Source organism: Bubalus kerabau, chromosome X, assembly GCF_029407905.1.
Source record: "Bubalus kerabau isolate K-KA32 ecotype Philippines breed swamp buffalo chromosome X, PCC_UOA_SB_1v2, whole genome shotgun sequence".
Classification (NCBI taxonomy): domain Eukaryota; kingdom Metazoa; phylum Chordata; class Mammalia; order Artiodactyla; family Bovidae; genus Bubalus; species Bubalus kerabau.
This window is the reverse complement of record NC_073647.1, coordinates 131,373,955-131,394,038: the sequence shown is the minus strand read 5'-3', so window position 1 is coordinate 131,394,038 and position 20,084 is coordinate 131,373,955. Positions and strand designations below refer to the sequence as shown.

Genomic DNA, 20,084 nt, shown 5'->3' with positions numbered 1-20,084 from the left:
TGTCATATAATATTTCTCCTTCTCTGTCTGAGTCACTTCAGTCAGTATGATGATCTCTAGGTCCATCATGTTGCAGATTGGCGGTTGCCACAAGAAGGGGTTGGAGGATGAATGAAATGGGTGTAAATGACCAAATGGCATAGACATTCACAACTTTCACTTACAAAATAAGAAGCCCTAGTGTTCTTGCCTGGAGAATCCCAGGGACGGGGGAGCCTGGTGGGCTGCCGTGTATGGGGTCGCACAGAGTCGGACACGACTGAAGCGACGTAGCAGCAGCAGCAGGGATATAATGTATAGCATGGTCACTGTAGTTAATCATTGCTGTTGTTAAGTCGCCAAGTGGTTTCCTACTCTCTGCAACCCCATGAATTGTAGCTTACCAGCCTCCTCTGTCTGGAATTTTCCATGCAAGAATAGTGGATTGCGTTGCCATGTCCTCCTCCAGGGCATCTTCCCAACCCAGGAATTGAACCCGCATTTCCTGCATCAACAGGCAGATTCTTTACCACTGAGCCACCAGGGAAGCACATAGTTAATAATACTGTATTGTACATGTGAAAGTTCCTGAGAGAATATATATGTTTTTAAAGCGAGCTATAGTTGTTGTGGTCTTTCCTGGTGGCTCAGATGGCAAAGAATCTGCCTGCAATGTAGGAGACCTGGGTTTGATCACTTAGTCAGGAAGATCCCCTGGAGAAGGGAATAGTTTCCCCCTCCAGTGGGTAATTCTTACTTGGAGAATTCCATCGATAGAGGAGCCTGGCGGGCTACCGTCCTTAGGGTCAAAAAGACTTGAACAAGACTGAGCAACTAACACTTTCACTTCATTTTCATAGTTGATGTACAATATTTTATGTTTCAGGGACACAACAAAGTGATTCACAATTTGTAAATGTTATGTTCAATTTATAGTTTTTATAAAATATTGACTATATCCCCCTTGTTTTTGCAATATATCCTTGTAGCTTATCTATTTTATACGTATGAGTTTGCACCTCTTAATCTTCTATCCCTGCCCTTACCCTCCCCCTTGCTGCTCTCCCCTGGTAACCACTACTAGCTTGTTCTCTGTATCTGTCAGTCTGCTTCATCTCCCTAGTCTGTTTTTTTTTTAATTCTCCATATAAATGGTATTGTACAGCATTTGTCTTCCTCTATCTCACATATTTCAGTTAACATAATGCCTTCCAATCAATCCATGTTCTTGAAAATGACAAAAGTTCATTCTTTTTTATGACTGAGTAATATTCCATAGTGTGTGTGTGGATCTTACAAATTAGTGGGTTTTTTTTTTTTTCATTTTTAGCAGTAATTTAAAGTAAGATGAGCACCGAAGAATTGATGCTTTTGAACTGCGCTATTAGAGAAGACTCTTGAGAGTCTAACCCTTGGACTACAAGGAGATCCAACCAGTCCATTCTAAAGGAGATCAGCCCTGGGATTTCTTTGGAAGGAGTGATGCTAAAGCTGAAACTCCAATACTTTGGCCACCTCATGTGAAGAGTTGACTCATTGGAAAAGACTCTGATGCTGGGAGGGATTGGGGGAAGGAGGAGAAGGGGAGGACAGAGGATGAGATGGCTGATGGCATCACCGACTCGATGGATGTGAGTTTGAGTGAAATACAGGAGTTGGTGATGGACAGGGAGGCCTGGCGTGCTGCAATTCATGGGGTCACAAAGAGTTGAACACAACTGAGCGACTAAACTGAAATGAAACTTTATTCAAGCTTTAATGCAGGTTATCATGGCATACTTCTGAGTACATTCCTGAAAAATTCTTTTGTACTTATTTCTGTTTTATAAATCTATGCAACCTCTGGCACTGTTTAGGCTATCATCTGGGTTCGGATCACATAGCAGTGAACAAATGGATACCAGAACTTTAGAGATCATGAAAGCAAGAGACCACAGTGATCTTAGAGTAGTGAACTGAGTGTTGCCATTAGTGTTCATGTCTGGAGGATAAATTCTGTTGCAAATGCACCATTAGGTAGTGTGAAGGGGTAGTTTTTAGGGAAATGAATTGTAAGAGAGAATACACTGCCTCAATATGGGCTGCTGTTCTTTTTCATAATTGTGGTTTGCCAATGAAATGTATCATCCCCAACTGGACCTGAAGAATATTGTGCTGGAGGATCCATGGCCACATCACTAAGTTCCTTATTAATCCATTTCGGCACCACAGTCTGTGCTTTTTGTCTGACTCCTCACTCTCTCAGTGTGTGCTCAAAGGTCCGGCCAAAACTCCTGATTATCTGGTGGCTGGGAAGGGCTATCTCTTCATCTCACACTGGTTCTGCCAGTCACAGGTGCCTTCTTAATAAACAGGAAGGTTGGACTGGGGTGGAGTCACTGGCAGAGAGTAGATGAGGCTGGAGGGGAAGGGGAGACAAGCAGTGGAAACCCTTAGACTCAGACAAGCATCGAGTACCTGACGGAGACCATCCAAATTAGTGGGTTCTTTTTTTTTTTTTTCTTTTTTTCAGATATACACTCAGGAGTGGGTTTTCTGGGTCATGTGTTAGTTCTGGTTTTAGATTTTGAGGACCCTCCTTACTGTTATCCATGGTGGCTGCACCAATTGACATTCCCACCAACAGTGTACAGATCTTGTCCACATGCTCACCAACATTTGTTACTTCTGTTCCTTTTGGATGATAGCCTTTCTGATAGGTATTAGATAATACCTCATTGTGGTTTAAATTTGCATTCATATGATGATTAACGATGTTGAACATCTTTTCATGTGCCTCTTAGCCAGCTGTTTGTCTTCTTTAGAAAGATGTGTATTTAAGTCTTCTGCCCATCTTTTTCTTGATTTTTTAAAAACTGTTATATCAACTATTTATTTATTTCGGATATTAACCCCTTATTGATTATATCATTGGCAAGTATTTTCTCCAATATAGTAGGTTGGCTTTTCATATTGTTGATGGTTTCCTTTGCTGTGCAAAAGCCTTTAACTTTAATTTGCTTTTATTTCCCTAGCTTTAGGAGACAGATCCAAAAAACTATTGCTAGGAGACAGATCCAAAAAACTATTGCTATGATTTATGTCAAAAGGTGTTCTGCTCATATTATCTTCTAAGAGTTTTATGGTTTCCAGTCTTATAGCTAGGTCTTTAATCCCTTTTCAGTTTACTTTTGTATATAGTGTTAGAGAATATACTGATCTCATTAGTTGAGAGCTACATGTCAAAGAATGAGATTAGAGCATAAATACAATTTGGTAATGTCAGAAAATTAAATGTGCTTTTACATTTGAGCCAGTAATTCAGTGTTTTCAGAAATTAACTCTGAAGAGACATCCACAACCATATGAAAATACGTAAATGACTATGCCCACGTTAATTGAGGGAACATGATATATCCACAGAGTGGAGGACTACGAAGCTATAAAAAGGAATGAGTACAATTTTGTAAAGTAATCTGGAGTGCTTCCATGATAGATATAGATATATAAAAGAATGTGGGAGTTTGGGGCTAATGTCGATGATACCAAGTCCAGTGCCTTCCCATTCTGGTATGAGGAGGCTTTGAGAGCTGAAGAAGAGAGAGCCAGAGCCAGAGCTGCAGCCAGGGCTCCTATGGTGCCAGGGCCAGTGCACTTTCTGGAGCATGTCCAAGTTTCCTCCCACCCCTAGTGAAGTCTGAGCAGATACTTCACATTGCTTTTCAAGAAAGCAGGCAATCTTCCCACAAGAGGAGGGCCATGGTGGGGCTCATGGAAATTCAGCATATAACATATTTATTTGTGTTCCTATACAATATGCACAAATTGGAGGTTTTTCTTGTTTCTGTTTTTAAGTATTGTTCCTTTTAATTAAACGTGTTTAGCTTCAGAGTCCAAGTATACTAATGGCACGGCTTTGACATGTACTGCAGATTATCCAGTTGAAAACTAAGGATTTTTGTATTACATAGCACAGACTGAAATCCTTGAATCATTTCTTGTCATTCGGAACAAGATAACATGATATTGCAATATGGATTTTTTTGTGAATATGGAAATTTTTCCACAGTGAAGTCTGTGTGATTATCAGATACAGAAAAAAATTTTAAGAAGTATTCACTTCTTCGTTTGTTTTATTTGCTTTAGTCTTTCTTTGTAAAATTGAAGTTTATTTACCTGGATTGGCTTCGCTTATTTAAGAATGTGGGAGAAGTGAAATCCCAGTAAATTGCTTTCTTGCACACTTGCACTGTAATTGTTCAAATATCAATTTAGCATCTGCTCTTTGGAAGGCTTCTGGGTGGTTTTGGGGATGCTAAGAAAAATAAACTCAACCCCTTCTTATAGAATTCTAGAGTCTAAGAGCAGCATTCATATAAAGTAGCTGGTGAACTGAGATCTAGGGGCCTAATAAAAATGAGGTGTAAGGAGGTGAGGGGATTGAGGGCTTCCTCATGAGGAGTCTAGTGTAAATACACTGAGGCAAGGCACTTGGAGACTTTAGGACAATAAAAGTCTGGCAGCGGAAGGTAGTTTTAAGTTAGGCTACAGGGCGAGCCCACCATGGAGGCTGTGGAAACACTGAATAGGGGTCAGACCCTCAGATGGCGGGTCTCAAAGTTGAGAGAATTAAGCCTGGAATGGAAAACTACCCTGAACAAATGCTTTGGAATTTATGGGGCTTCCCAGATGGCTCAGTGGTAAAGAACCCGCCCACCAATGCAGGAGACATGGGTTCAATCCCTGGGTCAGGAAGCTGCCCCTGGAGGAGGAAATGGCTACCCAATGCAGTGTTTTTGCCTGGAGAATCCCATGGACAGAGCAATCTGTTCAGTCCATGGGGTAGAAAAGGGTCATTCATGACCGAGGGACAAAACAGCAACACGAGTAGACCAGAGAGAAATCCCCCCTGGGGTGGGGATGGAATGTGCCCTGTGCTCCTGTCCCAGTACCCATGAACACAGTGCACAACCTAGATGTTTCGTGCACATCATCTCCAAGGAGATTCTGTGCAATAAATATAATAATGGAAAGAAACCGGAAACTCAGAAGCCAGTGGGCTGACACTGTGCTGTGACTCATGGAAACAGAGCTCATTTTATTGAAAGGGCATTCCATTCAGCATTTTTGGCTACGTTGATAATTCTACCAAAGTCTGTGAGGTGAGTCTCTTTTAGGTGATGATGAAATTGATAGGGGCTTATTTTAGTTACTTATTTATTTGGCTATGCTTGGTCTTATCTTTGGCACGCAGGATCCTTGATCTTCCTTGCAGCCTGAGAGTTCTTCAGTTGTGGCATAGAGGATCTTTAGTTGTGGCATTTGAACTATTAGTTGCAGCGAAGCTGTGGCCTGTGGGACCTAGTCCCCTGATCAGCAGTGGAACCCAGGCCTCCTACATTGGGAGTGCAGTCTTAACCCCTGGACCACTAAGAAAGTCTCTAGGAGTTGTACAGATGAAAGAGCAGCCGGGAAGGAAGACAGAATTAGTCTCAGAATCAAATTTAGATTCTTTGAATTTCGTTCAGTTAAAAAAGTACCCCCACACTCAAAATACGATCTAGTGGTGGAAATGAAAGATCTTTCTAAACAGCATTTTGGACTGATTTGGTGTTTCATGTCCGAGAATGCCACAGATTCTCTGACATCTCCTGGATTTAAAAAATTCCTCAGGGTCGGTGGTATCCTCCAGGATGAAACTAATCATACTTATAGTAAAAACAGATATTGTGTAAAGTCTCAGTGTGGTCCAGGTGCTTTAGCTACATGCCACTAGCCCTACAAAAGCCACTTCACCTGAGGCTCCCCGATTTTGGGGATGGACCCAAGTCCTCACAACTGATAAGAGGCAGAGCTGGGACTAGAGCGCTTTTCTGAATTGGTCCAGAGCATGTACCGTTCCACTTGTCCCGGCCTGAGGTGCTCATGAGTCAGTTAATTCACTGTCTTCTAGCACTCCAAGATGTATCTTGAGTGACAGAAAGGACTCTGTGATGAAAACACTGGGATGGAATACATAGCCAAGACAATACAAACACCATAATAATTAAGAGGTGTGAATAAAGGAGAGAAGAAGATAGTGCTCAGTTAGCAAATGATCACCTGCATGTGCAAATTCAGACACCCTCAAGTGATCGAGGGCTTACAAGATTATCTGGCGCTATCCTTCTATGTAGAAAGTAAACATTTTATTTGTTTTAATTAAAAATAGTTACTTCTATTTATTTTTTGACTGCTCTGGGTCTTAGTTATGACACTTGGAATATTTGTTGCCACATGCAGGCTCTTTAGTTGTGGAATGTGAGATTTTAGTTGTGGCACGAGAACTCTTAGTTGTTGGACGTGAGATTTTTAGTTGTGGCATGTGGGATCAAGTTACCTGACGAGGGATCAAACCTAGGACCCCTGCATTGGGAGCGCATAACCACTGGACCAACAGGGAGGTGCCGAGAGTAAATATTTTAGAACTACCCTAAATTTGGTGACTCAGATGGTACAGAATGCGCCTGCTATGCGGGAGACCTGGGTTCGGTCTCTGGGTTGGGCACAATCCCTGGTGGAGGGCATGTAACACACTTCAGTATTCTTGCCTGGAGATTCTGCATGGACAGAGGAGCCTGGCGAGCTACAGTACATGGGGTCACAAAGAGAGGGACATGACTGAGCGATTAAGCAGACACCCTAAATCTGGCTGAAGAGCAGGAATATATCCCCTCTATCTCTTTGACATCATAACATATGTCCTGAGTTCCTTAATTTCTGCTGCATTTTCCTCATCTTACATCACTTTTGGGACTGAGACCCATTTTCTCCAAGATTTGCTAGAGGGTAACCGCTCACTGTTTGTAGGAATATGCATTCCCCCTGAAGTCTTTAATCGAGGGACAGAAGCTGATAAGGGAACCTCCATGAAGGAGGACTGAGGAGACAATCACCCCTGAAAATAGTGGTCACCCAAAGACTAAGAAGAGGAATCTTAGCTCAGTAGAAGGAGCAGTCCCAGGCTGTGGTAGATGTAGTGAGGATGCTAAGCAAGAGGAATCAGAAGGACTCAAGTTGCATCCCCACTGTCTATTCTCAGAGGCCCTGATGGACTAGGATCACATGAGGATCATCCTGACTTCCAACTTGGAATTCTCAGGAGACTAGGACCTTGATGTAAGACAGACAAGAAGCTTCATAAAACAGAGAGTGGAGTTACAGGATTCGTCATATGTCAATGTGAAGACCTGAAAGTGGACTCACAGTAGCACACCCTATAAAAGGAGGCCCTGGAAAATCACTGATGCTGTGGTCCCCAGGAAGCTCTGGGCACAGATGTCCAGTTGATTTCAGTCTAGAAAGTTTTAGCGAGGTGAGACCTCTGTCTAATACAATCAGCTGCAGTTTCACAGAGCGAGGGACCTGAATCCAAGGAGCACCTCACATGCCATGCTGAGTGTTAGCGGGGACCCCTGCAGAGGGAGCCAAACAGAATTCTGTAAATTCTTATCCCTGAGAAGCCCACAGGAGCTACTTCTGAGTGGTCCGCTCATTCAACCTGTGTGATCTTAGGGAGGGCTGAGTCTCCTCTAGCCAGATCAGAACCCAGATCTGCAGATGGGGATGTCTTGAACATAACCGGACATAAGGTGAAGACCATCAGTGCTAGTGAGAGGATCTCTCCCCCAACGAAGGAGGCTCACAGAGTGGCAACCCACCTGACAAGCAGAGATGCTCAGAGCAGAGCTGGCCTCCCACCTCTAGGCACTTGGGAAGGCAAGGGCTTTGTTTGGGAGCTGGAAGACTCGGGTTCATAGGAGGGGGCATCCTGGGCTTTGATACACTGCACAAGGAGGACCCAAGGACGGATGAATATTGAGCTACTGGGGTTCCCGTAGCACGCTGTCCCTGCCGTTATCCCTGAGAGACCCCACATAGGACCTTACGCAGCTCCCCTCCACTTCCGCTTTGAAAGCCTGCGGAGGACCCAAGGACGGATGAATATTGAGCTACTGGGGTTCCCGTAGCACGCTGTCCCTGCCGTTATCCCTGAGAGACCCCACGTAGGACCTTACGCAGCTCCCCTCCACTTCCGCTTTGAAAGCCTGCGGAGGACCCAAGGACGGATGAATATTGAGCTACTGGGGTTCCCGTAACACGCTGTCCCTGCCGTTATCCCTGAGAGACCCCACGTAGGACCTTACGCAGCTCCCCTCCACTTCCGCTTTGAAAGCCTGCGGAGGACCCAAGGACGGATGAATATTGAGCTACTGGGGTTCCCGTAACACGCTGTCCCTGCCGTTATCCCTGAGAGACCCCACGTAGGACCTTACGCAGCTCCCCTCCACTTCCGCTTTGAAAGCCTGCGGATTGACTAGTAACTGCGGTGACCGTTTGGCGGAGACTTACTATCCAGGACTCGTCCAGAACCAAGGTGAGGACCTGAATGGAGCTGAAGGGACTTTCCCAACCCTCCCAGTAATAAAAGTGACCCATCCACATCCCACCCCTGTGATATGGCTCTTACAGGTCCCTCGGAGCTATCGGCTGAATGTGGTCTAGAGTGTCTCAGGCTAAGGCGTTGGTCTGTGGTGGTAGGCCCGGTTTCTACCCCCGGAGGAGCTCTAGGACTTAGAGGAGGGCCCTGAGGGCTGATGAGCGGACTTTGACCCCGCCAAGGGGGCCACACTGAGCGGCCCCCCTGTACTGGGCTCTAGGATACCCCGGGTAGAGCTGGCCAACTGTGGTGCCCCCTGGTGTCCACTGGAGGTGGTTTTGGGGAAGTGAGAGCCCTGTTGTAATGGAATAAACCCAGTTCAACAAAGGGACCTAGTCCCCAACAATATTAATGGCTGTGACGCTGAGTGAGGATGGGGGCTCCTCCCATAAGAAATAGAGTCACAGAAAGCGCCAGTCCTATTTTGAGGACTGGGAGAAGCGGGCATTTTGACATGACATTTCCCAGATCATCTCAGGGAAGTGAGAGACCAGGTTAAAGCGGGGAGCCTCAGGTTGGGAAGGGAGAGTTTCAGGTTCCCTTGTGGGATGGTGAGAACCTCAGGGGCTGTGGGGATATTCCTCACCACATCATTCAGACCACATCCTCCTTGTCATCATCCCTTTGAGACCTCAAGAATACATGGCGGTTCCCACTGCAGGCCAAAGGGGAAAAGCAACTCCCCTCAGACCACTCCACCCTGGTCCGAGGTGTGTGGTCAGCAGATTGAGAAATTTTAAACCCTGTCATAAGTCAAATGTAGGCCTTGGTTGCTTCTATGTACTGGCTATTGTAAAGAGTGCTGCAACGAACATTAGAGTACAAGTGTTTTGTAAGTTACTGTTTCCTCGGTATATGCACAGTAATGGGATTGTTGGCTGATGTGGTAATTTTAGTCCTAATTTTTTATGCAGAGTGAATTAAGTCAGAAAGAGGAAAGCCAATATTGTATATTAACACATATACATGGATTTCAGAAAGGTGGTACTGATGAACCTATTTGCAGGGCAGCAGTGGAGATGCAGATATAGAGAACACACTCGTGGACACAGTGGGGGAAAGAGAGGGAGGGACAGACTGAGAGAGTAACATTGAAAACATACGCATTACCATATATAAAATAGATAACCAGTGGGAATTAGTCATATGACACAGAGAGCTCAAACTCAGTGCTCTGTAATAGCTTAGAGGAGTGGGATGCGGTGGGAGGTGCGAGGGAGTTTCAAGAGGGAGGGGACATAAGCTATACCTATGGTTCATTCATACTGATGTGTGGCTGAAGCAAATACAATACTGTAAAGTGATCATCCTCCAATCAATAGTAAATACATTTAATTTTAAAAAGACATAGAGAAGAAAAGAGAAGCAAAAAACTACTATAGGCCTTGAATTGGGATCTGTGTGGGACCACAGGGACATCAACCTGCCTGTAACAGCAACTGTTCTTAGAAGACTGTTTGGTAAGGTAAGGTCATCTTACTTCCTCCTGTTGGGACACAGAGTGATTGGCTTTTACTATCACACAGGCATCAAGTCAGGAGAAAGTGGAGCTTCTCTGCCAGGAGCCCAGTTGAGGAACCTGAGTGAGTACTCAATGCATTTATCCCAACCCTTGGATTTCAGCCCAGAAAATCTCAGGGAAGGACTGTCAGGTTGAGCATCTACTTCACTGCTTTATAGCAAGTGTAGGGGAGGGGAAATGTCTAGTCTGAAGGTGCAGCCACCAGTCAGCAAATGGAGAATGGTGCCCGATGTTTTAAGGAGCCAAGGTAAGGACCTTGAATGATGATCCCAGTGAACTTGGGATGGAAAAAACCCTACTGAGCTCTCAGCACTGGGTATCCCCTTGGAGGGAGGTGGACTGAGGTATCCTTTCACTTGCTTCTGGATCATGTGGAGGTCTAAAGTGTCTGTATCAGAGTAGCAGAGAGAAGGGTGCCCAGGCTCCGCCAGGACTTGACATGGTAATACGAAAGATGAGCTGAGAGGACCCCACTGCCGGGACCTGCTGTCACGTCAGTAAATCCAAAGCAGGGCTGAGAGGATGCAGAGGAAAAGTCTAAGGCCTCTGTTCTTCCTCTGTGGGATTCTGTGGGGACAGGTGAGCAGGAAAACAGGAGGCTTGTGGATTCCTAGGGCAGTGTCCTCAAGGACACCTGCAGAGGTGGCCTTTGATTAGGCCAAGGTAGAGTCTCCCTGTTTTAAGGTGCTCATGTCACCTCATTCTCCATCTTCCAGGTGCCCCAATCTCCTGTCTACTGGCCCAGAATCCTGCCTGCGGTCCCTGACCACAGCCATCATGCCCCGTGGGCAGAAGAGTAAGGTCCGTGCTCGTGAGAAACGTCACCAGGCCCGGTCTGAGACCCAGGGTCTTCATGATCAGGCCACCACATCTCGGGGAGAAGAGACCACTTCCTTCTCCCCTCCTGATTCAGAGAGCGCTCCGTCAAGCTCGTCTGCTGCTGGCACCCCCAAGGGGCCTCAGGGAGCCCAAGGCACCACCAGTGCTGCTGCAGGTGCTATACCCAAAAGATCTGGTGGTGGTGGCGCAGCAGGCTCGAGATCTGGCGGTGGTGGCGCAGCAGGCTCGAGATCTGGTGGTGGTGGCGCAGCAGGCTCGAGATCTGGTGGTGGTGGCACAGCAGGCTCGAGATCTGGTGGTGGTGGCGCAGCACGCTCGAGATCTGGTGTAGGTGCCAAGGGCCAAGTTCAGGAACGTGAAAATTCCTCCCAGGCCTCAGCTGCTGCGGCGAGCTCTCACAGAGATCTTCTGACCAAGAAGGCACAGATGTTGGTGCAGCACATGCTGTGTAAGTATAAGAAGAGGGAGCTCATTAAGAAGTCTGAAATGCTGAAGGCAATCAGTGGAAGTTACATGAAGCAATTCCCAGAGATCCTCAGCAGGGCCTCTGAGCACATGGAGGTTGTGTTTGGCCTGGTGCTGAAGGAAGTTAGACCCAACAGTCAGTGCTATACCCTGGTGAGCAACCTAGATTTCAGCGACAGTGAGTCTATGAGAGGTGACTTGGGGCTGCCGAAGAATGGTCTTCTGATGCCTCTGCTGAGTTTCATCTACCTGAATGGCCCCCGTATCTCTGAGGAGCACATCTGGAAGTTCCTGAATATTCTGGGCATCTATGATGGAAGAAGGCACTTCATCTTTGGAGACACCAGGAAGCTCATCACAGAAGATCTGGTGCGGGAAGAGTACCTGGAGTACCGCCAGGTACCCGGCAGCAATCCCCCTCGCTGTGAGTTCCTATGGGGTCCTAAAGCGCTTACAGAAACCATCAAGAATAAAGTCATGGAGTTTTTGGCCAAGGTCAATGATACGGTCACTGATGCCTTCCTGGCGCAATATGAGGAGTCTTTCAGACAGGAAGTAGAGAGCACCGGGGCCAGAGCTGCAGCCAGGGTTGGCATTTCTGCCTTGGGCATGGCTGCCACTTCTGCCTTGGGCATGGCTGCCACTTCTGCCTCGTGCATGGCTGCCACTTCTGCCTCGGGCATGGCTGCCACTTCTGCCTCGTGCATGGCTGCCACTTCTGCCTCGGGCATGGCTGCCACTTCTGCCTCGGGCATGGCTGCCACTTCTGCCTCGGGCATGGCTGCCACTTCTGCCTCGTGCATGGCTGCCACTTCTGCCTCGGGCATGGCTGCCACTTCTGCCTCGTGCATGGCTGCCACTTCTGCCTCGTGCATGGCTGCCACTTCTGCCTCGGGCATGGCTGCCACTTCTGCCTCGTGCATGGCTGCCACTTCTGCCTCGTGCATGGCTGCCACTTCTGCCTCGGGCATGGCTGCCACTTCTGCCTCGTGCATGGCTGCCACTTCTGCCTCGGGCATGGCTGCCACTTCTGCCTCGTGCATGGCTGTCACTTCTGCCTCGGGCATGGCTGCCACTTCTGCCTCGGGCATGGCTGCCACTTCTGCCTCGGGCATGGCTGGCATGTCTGCCTGGGTTACTGCAGGCATGTCTGCCTCGGTCTGGGATGGCCCTTCTGCTGCAGCCCAGGCTCAGTATCTTGCCTCAGCCAGGCCTGGCATTTCTACTGCAGCCAGCGCTGGCCCTTCTGCCTCAGCCAGTGCCCACGCTGGGGCCGTATCCAGCCACTCATCTCGCCCCTAGTGTGGTCTGAAGGCCGTTCTTCACTTTGTGGTCAGAAAAGCCTGTCAACTTGTGTTCCTGTTGATTTTTCCCCCCCTAGTTTTCAGTTCTTTCTTTTTTCAACAGAAAGTTTATTTAGGTTCATGATACAAGTATTTGAGTAAAATGGGTCACACACAGTTTGCTGTTTGCCACATTTATGAGTAACAATTTTGTTTTTTGAAATGCATATTGGAAATGCTCATATCACTTTTGCGATCCCGGATGAGAATAACATCACTTTAGGATAAGAATATCCTTAGAAATGTGAAAGACACCACACTAATAGAAGCTCAGAACATAGATACATAGAGAGATAGCCAAAAGTTCTTCAAGTTTTGGTTTGCTTTACTCTCTGTTTAGTCTCCCTTTTTGTAAATATAAAAGATATATGCTTGGATCTGCTTATGGTTTTCAAGAATGTTTGAGAATATAAATTAAAGCAAATGATTTATTTGTGGCTCTTTTTTTACACAAACATTAATTGAGCATCTGCTTTTAAGAAGTCTTTCATGCCTGTATTGGCGATGTTTAGTCAAAGAAACTCCCAGTTTCTGCCCATTCAATTATAGTTTCCAGGGAAGCTGTCATTCTATGGAAGAGGCTGAGATACTCTCTACTTCAAGAAGAACAAAAAAGAAGCAGGGTAAAGAGCGGGTGGAGAGAATATATTACTTTGGTTTCATTGCTAAGCAGAATTTTGGCTGATTGGGGAGGTTGGGTCATTTTTTTTTTTCTTTCAGTTAGAATGCTGCATAGTTTCTGACATCTGATAGATGCAAAAAAAGAAAAGAAACCCAGCTGATGTAACATCTGAGGTGAAGATCATCGTAATAACTGCGATTGCCCCTAATTTCTCAATAGAGACAGGTGCTATGACAGATGCTTTCCATAAATACATATATTCCACCAGTCTGACAAGGCAGGGTTTATCAAAGTCACTTCACAGGAGAGAGCCCAAGGCTCATAGAGTTAGAGTTTGGTTTTGTGCCAAAATACTTAAGGCTGGTAAATGACAGACCTAGGACTAGACTCCTGCCCTAAACTACTCTAGCGTACATACTGTTCTTCTCCCCCGACCCTGAGACATACCCTTGTCTTGTCTTTTAAACAAGTACTTTTAACATTTGATATTTCATTTCCCTTGTGGCTCAGCTGGTAAAGAATCCTCCTGCAACACGGGAGACCTGAGTTCGATCCCTGGGTTGGGAAGATCCCCTGGAGAAGGGAAAAGCTACCCACTCCAGTATTCTGGCCTGGAGAATTCCATGGACTCCATGGACTGTACAGTCCATGAGGTCGCAAAGAGTCGGACGTGACTTTCACTTTCACATGGTAATTCTCTCTTTTGGACTTCCCTGATGGCCCAGGGAAGTCCAGATGGTAAAAGCCTCTGCCAGCAATGCAGGAGACCCTATTTAGATCCCTGGGTTGGGAAGATCCCCTGGAGAAGGAAACGGCAACCCACTCCAGTACTCTTGCCTGGAAAATCTGATGGACAGAGGAGCCTGATAGGCTATAGCCCATGGGGTCACAGAGTCGGACACGACTGAGCAACTTCACTTTCACTTTTCACTTGTCCTTTTTCTTATTTATTTGGCTGTGCTAGATGTTAGTTGCAGCACATGGGGTCTACTTCCCTGACCAGGGATAGAACCTGGGCCCCCTGCATTGGGAGCCTAAGGTGTTAGCCACTGGACCACCAGGAAAGTCCCCACCCTGTATCTTTTATTTCAGTGTTTTTCTCAGTACTTCAAAATTTGTCCTAGGTGATAAAAAAGAATGTCCTTGTGCTCAAGCTCCTGGATCAGAATGTGTAGCCAGAGCAGTAAGAATACCAAATATATTTAACCAGAAATGCGTATCCCTTATTCATTATTCATAGATAAATGAAAGAGACACTATTCGGTGACAGTATTAGCATGTGCATTGGCCATGTTAGATAAGCTCTGAAGACCAAGGGCTCTCCATACCATGCTTACAGTCTCTTGTCTGTAGAAAGTAAATCTACCAGAACAGAAATGACATGAGAATCTTCACCTGGCTGATGAGATAGATTTATGTACTTTTTTTCTCTGATGGATGACCACCTATCCTGGAACTCCTGCCTTGGGCTGTAGCTTCTCCATCTCCTATCACTCCTGGGACAGGGACCCATTCATTCTCCGTAGCATTGCAGAGCAAACACAGTTCAAGAGTTTGCAGAGATGTGGAATTTCCCCAGAAGCCTTTAATCCAAGACACAAAGCAAGATGAGGGCCCCATGTAGGAGGACTGAGGAGAGCAACACCCCAGAATATGGAGGTTGGTCACTGGAACAGCACTCCCAGCTGCTCTCAGTCACAGGGGATCTCAGAACTGTTGGGCTAAGCATGGCCTCGCTTATTCTTCAGGCTTCTCAGAGACCTAAGAAACTTGGTCTTGGTGCAGAGTTCTGAGGTTGGTAGAGCAGAGAGGATCAATCTCTCAGAAATGACAGTGATTAACCTGAATGAGGCTGATGGAAAGATGCAGCTCCATAGTAGGAACCTGTAAAGATATACTTGTCCTTATTGGCAAGTATATGAAGTCCAGAACAATCCGGGCTGCTGTGGTTAACACTTTCAACTCAGGTCCCGGGAAGGTAGGGATTTTGGGAATCAGCAGAGCCCTCAGCCTCAGATCAGCAGAGAATAGGGCCCCAGGAAGGGTGCATAGTCAAAGTGAAGACCCAGGGTGTGGATATGGAAGCCCCTCAACTCACAGCCAACAGGACTACACTTAGCTCATCTTCTCCAGTTAGCCCTGGGAGGCATAGGTAAGTGCTGGCCAGCTCAAGGGCCCCGTGACTTCTGCCTGGTTGGTGTCAAGGAGATGAGGACCTTGGTTTATAGGCTGGCTGTTCATCAGAGAGTGGAAATCCCAGGTATGACAGTGGCACACTTGTCTGAGGAGTGCGGCAGGCAACTACCCCATTACAGATAAATTCTTAGAAAGTCCTGCAAATGTAATGGGCCCTGGGAGGGAACAGGCAGGGCTTTCAGACTAAGTTTATCCCTTGTTTTCTGAAGGTGAATGGCTTCAGGGCCTTAAAGTCCTTGGGCTAATGGGGAGGCCTCATTTAGCTGATGTAGGGTACCCAGTTCCTAATAATATTCAATCGATGGCACTGACTGACAATGAAGGATCCCTCTCAGAAAGAAGGGGGCCTCGGAGGGCACTGTCCCCGTTAGATCTTAGACTGTGCCACTTAGGCCTGCTGACATGGTGAGTACTACTCTCTTCCTCCCAGAGGATCACATGGAGGTATGGAATCTCATCCTGATCAAACAGAGAGACCACAGGTCAGCAGAAGGATGATTTCCAGATTGTACCAGAAGGTAAGGACCCTGATGACTGAAAAGACCATCCATCTCAAAACAATGGGGGCAGAACATATTGCTTCCACTACTGTTGGCCTCGGAAGACCACAGACTGTTGTGGCCCGATGAGGCAAACTCCACTTCCTCCTTGGGGGTCTCGGAATTGGGGGCCTGAGGGGAGAAGCTTTAAGGCAAGTCAGTGAATATTTCCCATTTGTGAATATTTCCAGGTTATTTCCATGTCAGAGTGAGGATGGCAAAACTGTTTAAACATACATACCAGGATGGCCACAGAGAATCTTCCCTACTGTCAGGCTAGAAGGCCACAGGTAGAGTTGTCAGGCCAAGGGGCCCTTCAGCTCTGACCAAGGAGTAGCAGGAAAGTTAGGGTTTTGGTCTGATGGTGGTGGTCCCATGTCAACAGAGCGGGGAGTCTTGGGCTTGGCTGAGAGTCAAATTTGGGACCCTGACTTGGGACCCTGAAAGGAACCACGTGTCATCCTCAAGGAGCTTGCCACAGCTTTCATTCTTGTGAGACTACGGGTAGGGGTGGCTAGATAAGGCCACTCTTATTTTCTCCTCCAGGCTCACAGGGAGGTATCAGTCTTACTATGAGGAGATAGGCCTCAGGTCAAGAAGGAGGGGATTCCCCAGGCCCCATCAGAAGTCAAATTGTGAAGCTCGAGTGGAGACTGAGGGGTCTACTCATCCCTGAATAGAGGGGACAAAGGAGATTCATGCCCTCCCCTTTGATGTCAGTTCTAGAAAGCTCAGGGGAAGACTATCAGGCAAGGCTCTCCCTCACATCTTTATACCAGGCCTTCTTCTTGTTGTTGTTGAATTGCTAAATCATGTCTGACTCTCTTGTGACTCCATGGACTGTACCCCGCCAGGCTCCTTTGTCCATGGGATATTCCAAGGAAGAATTCTAGGCTGGGTTGCCATTTCCTCCTCCAGGGGATCTTCCTGACCCAGAGACTGAGTCTGCGTCTCCTACAGCTCCTGTATCTCAGGCGGATCCTTTACTGCTGAGCCACCAGGGAAGCCGGATATCAGGCCTAAGGGAGGTGAGATCTTTGTTGGAAAGTGCAGCCACCAGTCATGAGAAGGGAGGGATATGGTGCCTGCCAGGCCATGTGACAGATGCTTTACAGTTACCACCACATGCCACCAGTCTTTCCAGACAGGGCTTGTCAAACTCCCTTCACAGTTAAAGAGTCCAAGGCTCTCTCAGTTTAATGATGTGACAAACTTTTCCATGGCTGGTAAGTGACATAGGCCCTTGATCTGAGTTAGTCTAAAGCTCACCCTCTCACTCCTGCAAGCCTGAGCTGACCTTGTACCCTTAATTCCCTTCTTATTCTCATTACTGTGAAATGTATTGGAAGCAATAAGAAGAAAGACTCTGAGGTCGAACTATTACATTGTAATACATAGCCAGAGCAATAATAATAATAATGCCAAAACAAATGTGACATATGAAGAGAGGAAAAAAGAGATAATATTTGCTAGCAATAAGATCATCTATGCATACATATGAGGTTTCAGATACGCTTAAAGATCAAGGACTCACAAAACAATCATCACATTACCATTTTTTTGTATAAAAAATATCATTAGATCTAAAATATAAAGTTTATTTATTAGAACAGAGGTTGCCTGAGAAGTCTGGCTGAAGGACAGAGGGCCAGGTTACCACGTTTTGTTTCTCTCACAGGTCTCTACCTGGGCCCCCTTATTTATGCCATGGATTTCCCATCTCTTATCACTCCTAGGACAGGGACTCCTTCTCTGCAAGGTTTGGAGTAGGGAAACTGATCGGGGCTTTTCAGGGATGTGGCATTTCCTAAGAAGCCTTTAATCAAAGGGGCAAGGGCTTATAGGGGGACACCCATACATCTGGACTGAGGAAAGCACACCCAGGAATATTAGGTATAAGAAGGTTCCAGGGAGAGACCTCAAGTTGAACATCTCTCTTGACCTAAGTATTTTCCAAAGAAGACATACAAATGGCCGACTCAGTCTCTGGGTCAGGAAGATCCCCTGGAGGAGGAAATGGCAACCCAGCCTAGAATTCTTCCTTGGAATATCCCATGGACAAAGGAGCCTGGCGGGGTACAGTCCATGGAGTCACAAGAGAGTCAGACATGACTTAGCAATTCAACAACAAGAAGAAGAAGAAGGCCTGGTATAAAGGCCAGACTTGCATTTGTCTGTTGTCATAGTATAGTTGTCAGGGACTTGAAACCTTTTGTCTAAGGAGGGCAATCTCAGGTCAGAGTAGGAATTGTCAAATATATATGTGAAGCCCCTTAATAAGAAGTGAAAGAAATAGCCACCCAGAACCACTGGGGTTCTGTAGTGTCCACTTGCTGCTGTCAGCCCTCGGAGGTCCTGAATTCCATCATAGGATGAGGTAGAGAGAGCCCTTGAGAGCTAAGAGAGAGTGCTACTGCCATGGGTAGGGCACGTTCCAGATCTAAGTCCTCCAGCTCCTCCCACATAGTGACATCCAGTGCAGATCCTTCATCATGAGGTTGAAAAGAGAAGTAAGTATTCCAAGTAATTGAGTGCCAAGATGGAGCTTAAGGGAATACATTGTATGTCTTTTTTTGCTCTTGCTTGACTTCAGTAACTGGGATATGTATCTTTTTCTGCTTAGGGCTTTCTTTTTCATAGTATTGAAATATTCTTCCTTGTAATTGAAGGTTTGACTCCCGTATCTGTGTTTATGAACAAAGTATATCCCATTTATTACAGTTTTTCAGTATAAGTATAAAGCTTTTGGTATTTTCTATAATGAATCAGATAATGAATCAGAAATCCTTGAATCTCTGTGATTCAGAGAAAGATAATATGTCAAACGTATTGGGAGTTTCTTGCCAATGTGAATGAAGACTAAGTGAAATTGTTGATATCAGGAAATAAAGAAAAGGGTCTTGACTGTGTGGCATCTGCAATACAGTGGAACAGGAATTCCCAGCCCCTGTTTCCCCTCAGCAGCCCAGATGTTAAAATTGTATAAGTAACAAAAAACCTTTATAGAAGGTCTAGAACCCAATTAAGAAATTGCAGTACCACAGGTAAGCATAAAACTTAGATCAGCTGCACTTGCAATGCATAAGCACAGTGACTTGACTCTATTGGCACCACCCCCTGTCTGGGGCTGGTACAGCTTGGTACCAAAAGAGATTGTGACCTTTCCTGGTAGGGGAAAGTGACAGTGGGGTGAATGTTTTGAGTGTCCAGGAAACTGTTAGTACTAAGAAATGTATTCAAGAAAGGTGCAGGACACAAAATAACACAGAAAAGTGAGTTGTGTTTCTAAATACTGACAACAAACTATCTGAAAAAGAAATTAAGAAAACAGTTCTGTTTCAAATATGTCAAAAAGAATAAAATACTTAGAAATAAATTTAATCCAGGAAGTGAAATATCTATACACTGAAGGCAACAAGACACCGATGGAACAAATTGGAAAAGACACAAATAAAAAGATGTCCCAAGTATATGGATTGGAAGAAGTCATACTGTTAAAATATCCATACTGCCCAAAGTGATCTACAGACTTAATGTACTGTGTGTCATAATTCCACTGGAATTTTCCAGAGAAATAGAAATGCTAAAATTCTTATGAAACCACAAAAGACCTTGGATAGACAAAATAATGTTGAGAAAGACGAGCAAAGGTGGAAGCCTGGCTCTTCTTGCCTTTGTTCAAGACAATATGATACCAGCATATACATAGATACACAGACCAATGGAACAGAATAGAGCCTAGAAATACAACCATGCACATATAGTCAAGTAATCTTTGACAAAGGCACTAAGAATACACAGTGAAAAAGACAGTATCCTCCGTCAACAAATAGTGTTGAGAAAACTGAATATTTGCATGAAAAGTATCAAACTGGAGTCGTATCTTACATCATACTCAAAAAAATGTAAAATGGATTTAAGACTTAAAAATGAGATCAGAAACCTTAAAACAGTTAGAAGAAAACATAGGGGAGAACGCTTTGTCATTTGTCTTGGCAATGTTCTGGGGATTTTAGTTTTGTTGTTGTTGTTGTTGTTTTTAATTTGACAACAGAAACACAGGCAAGAAAAACAAAAATAAATGGCACTACATCAAATTAAAAAGATTCTGTATAGCAAT

General features: G+C 45.6%; 1 protein-coding gene and 1 pseudogene across 1 annotated transcript; one reads left to right on the top strand and one right to left on the bottom strand.

Annotated features, from left to right (window-relative positions):
• Positions 1-1,313: 1,313 nt before the first annotated feature.
• Positions 1,314-2,572, bottom strand: LOC129640185 (ubiquitin-conjugating enzyme E2 D3-like; annotated as a pseudogene).
• Positions 2,573-8,187: 5,615 nt separating this feature from the next.
• Positions 8,188-13,038, top strand: LOC129638768 (melanoma-associated antigen B2-like). Its single transcript, XM_055563422.1, has 5 exons — positions 8,188-8,374; positions 9,964-10,020; positions 10,676-10,974; positions 11,083-11,857; positions 12,314-13,038. The coding sequence occupies exons 3-5, from the start codon at positions 10,737-10,739 to the stop codon at positions 12,564-12,566; spliced, it is 1,266 nt and encodes a 421-aa protein (XP_055419397.1). The 5' UTR covers positions 8,188-8,374; positions 9,964-10,020; positions 10,676-10,736; the 3' UTR covers positions 12,567-13,038.
• The last annotated feature ends 7,046 nt before the right edge of the window (positions 13,039-20,084 follow it).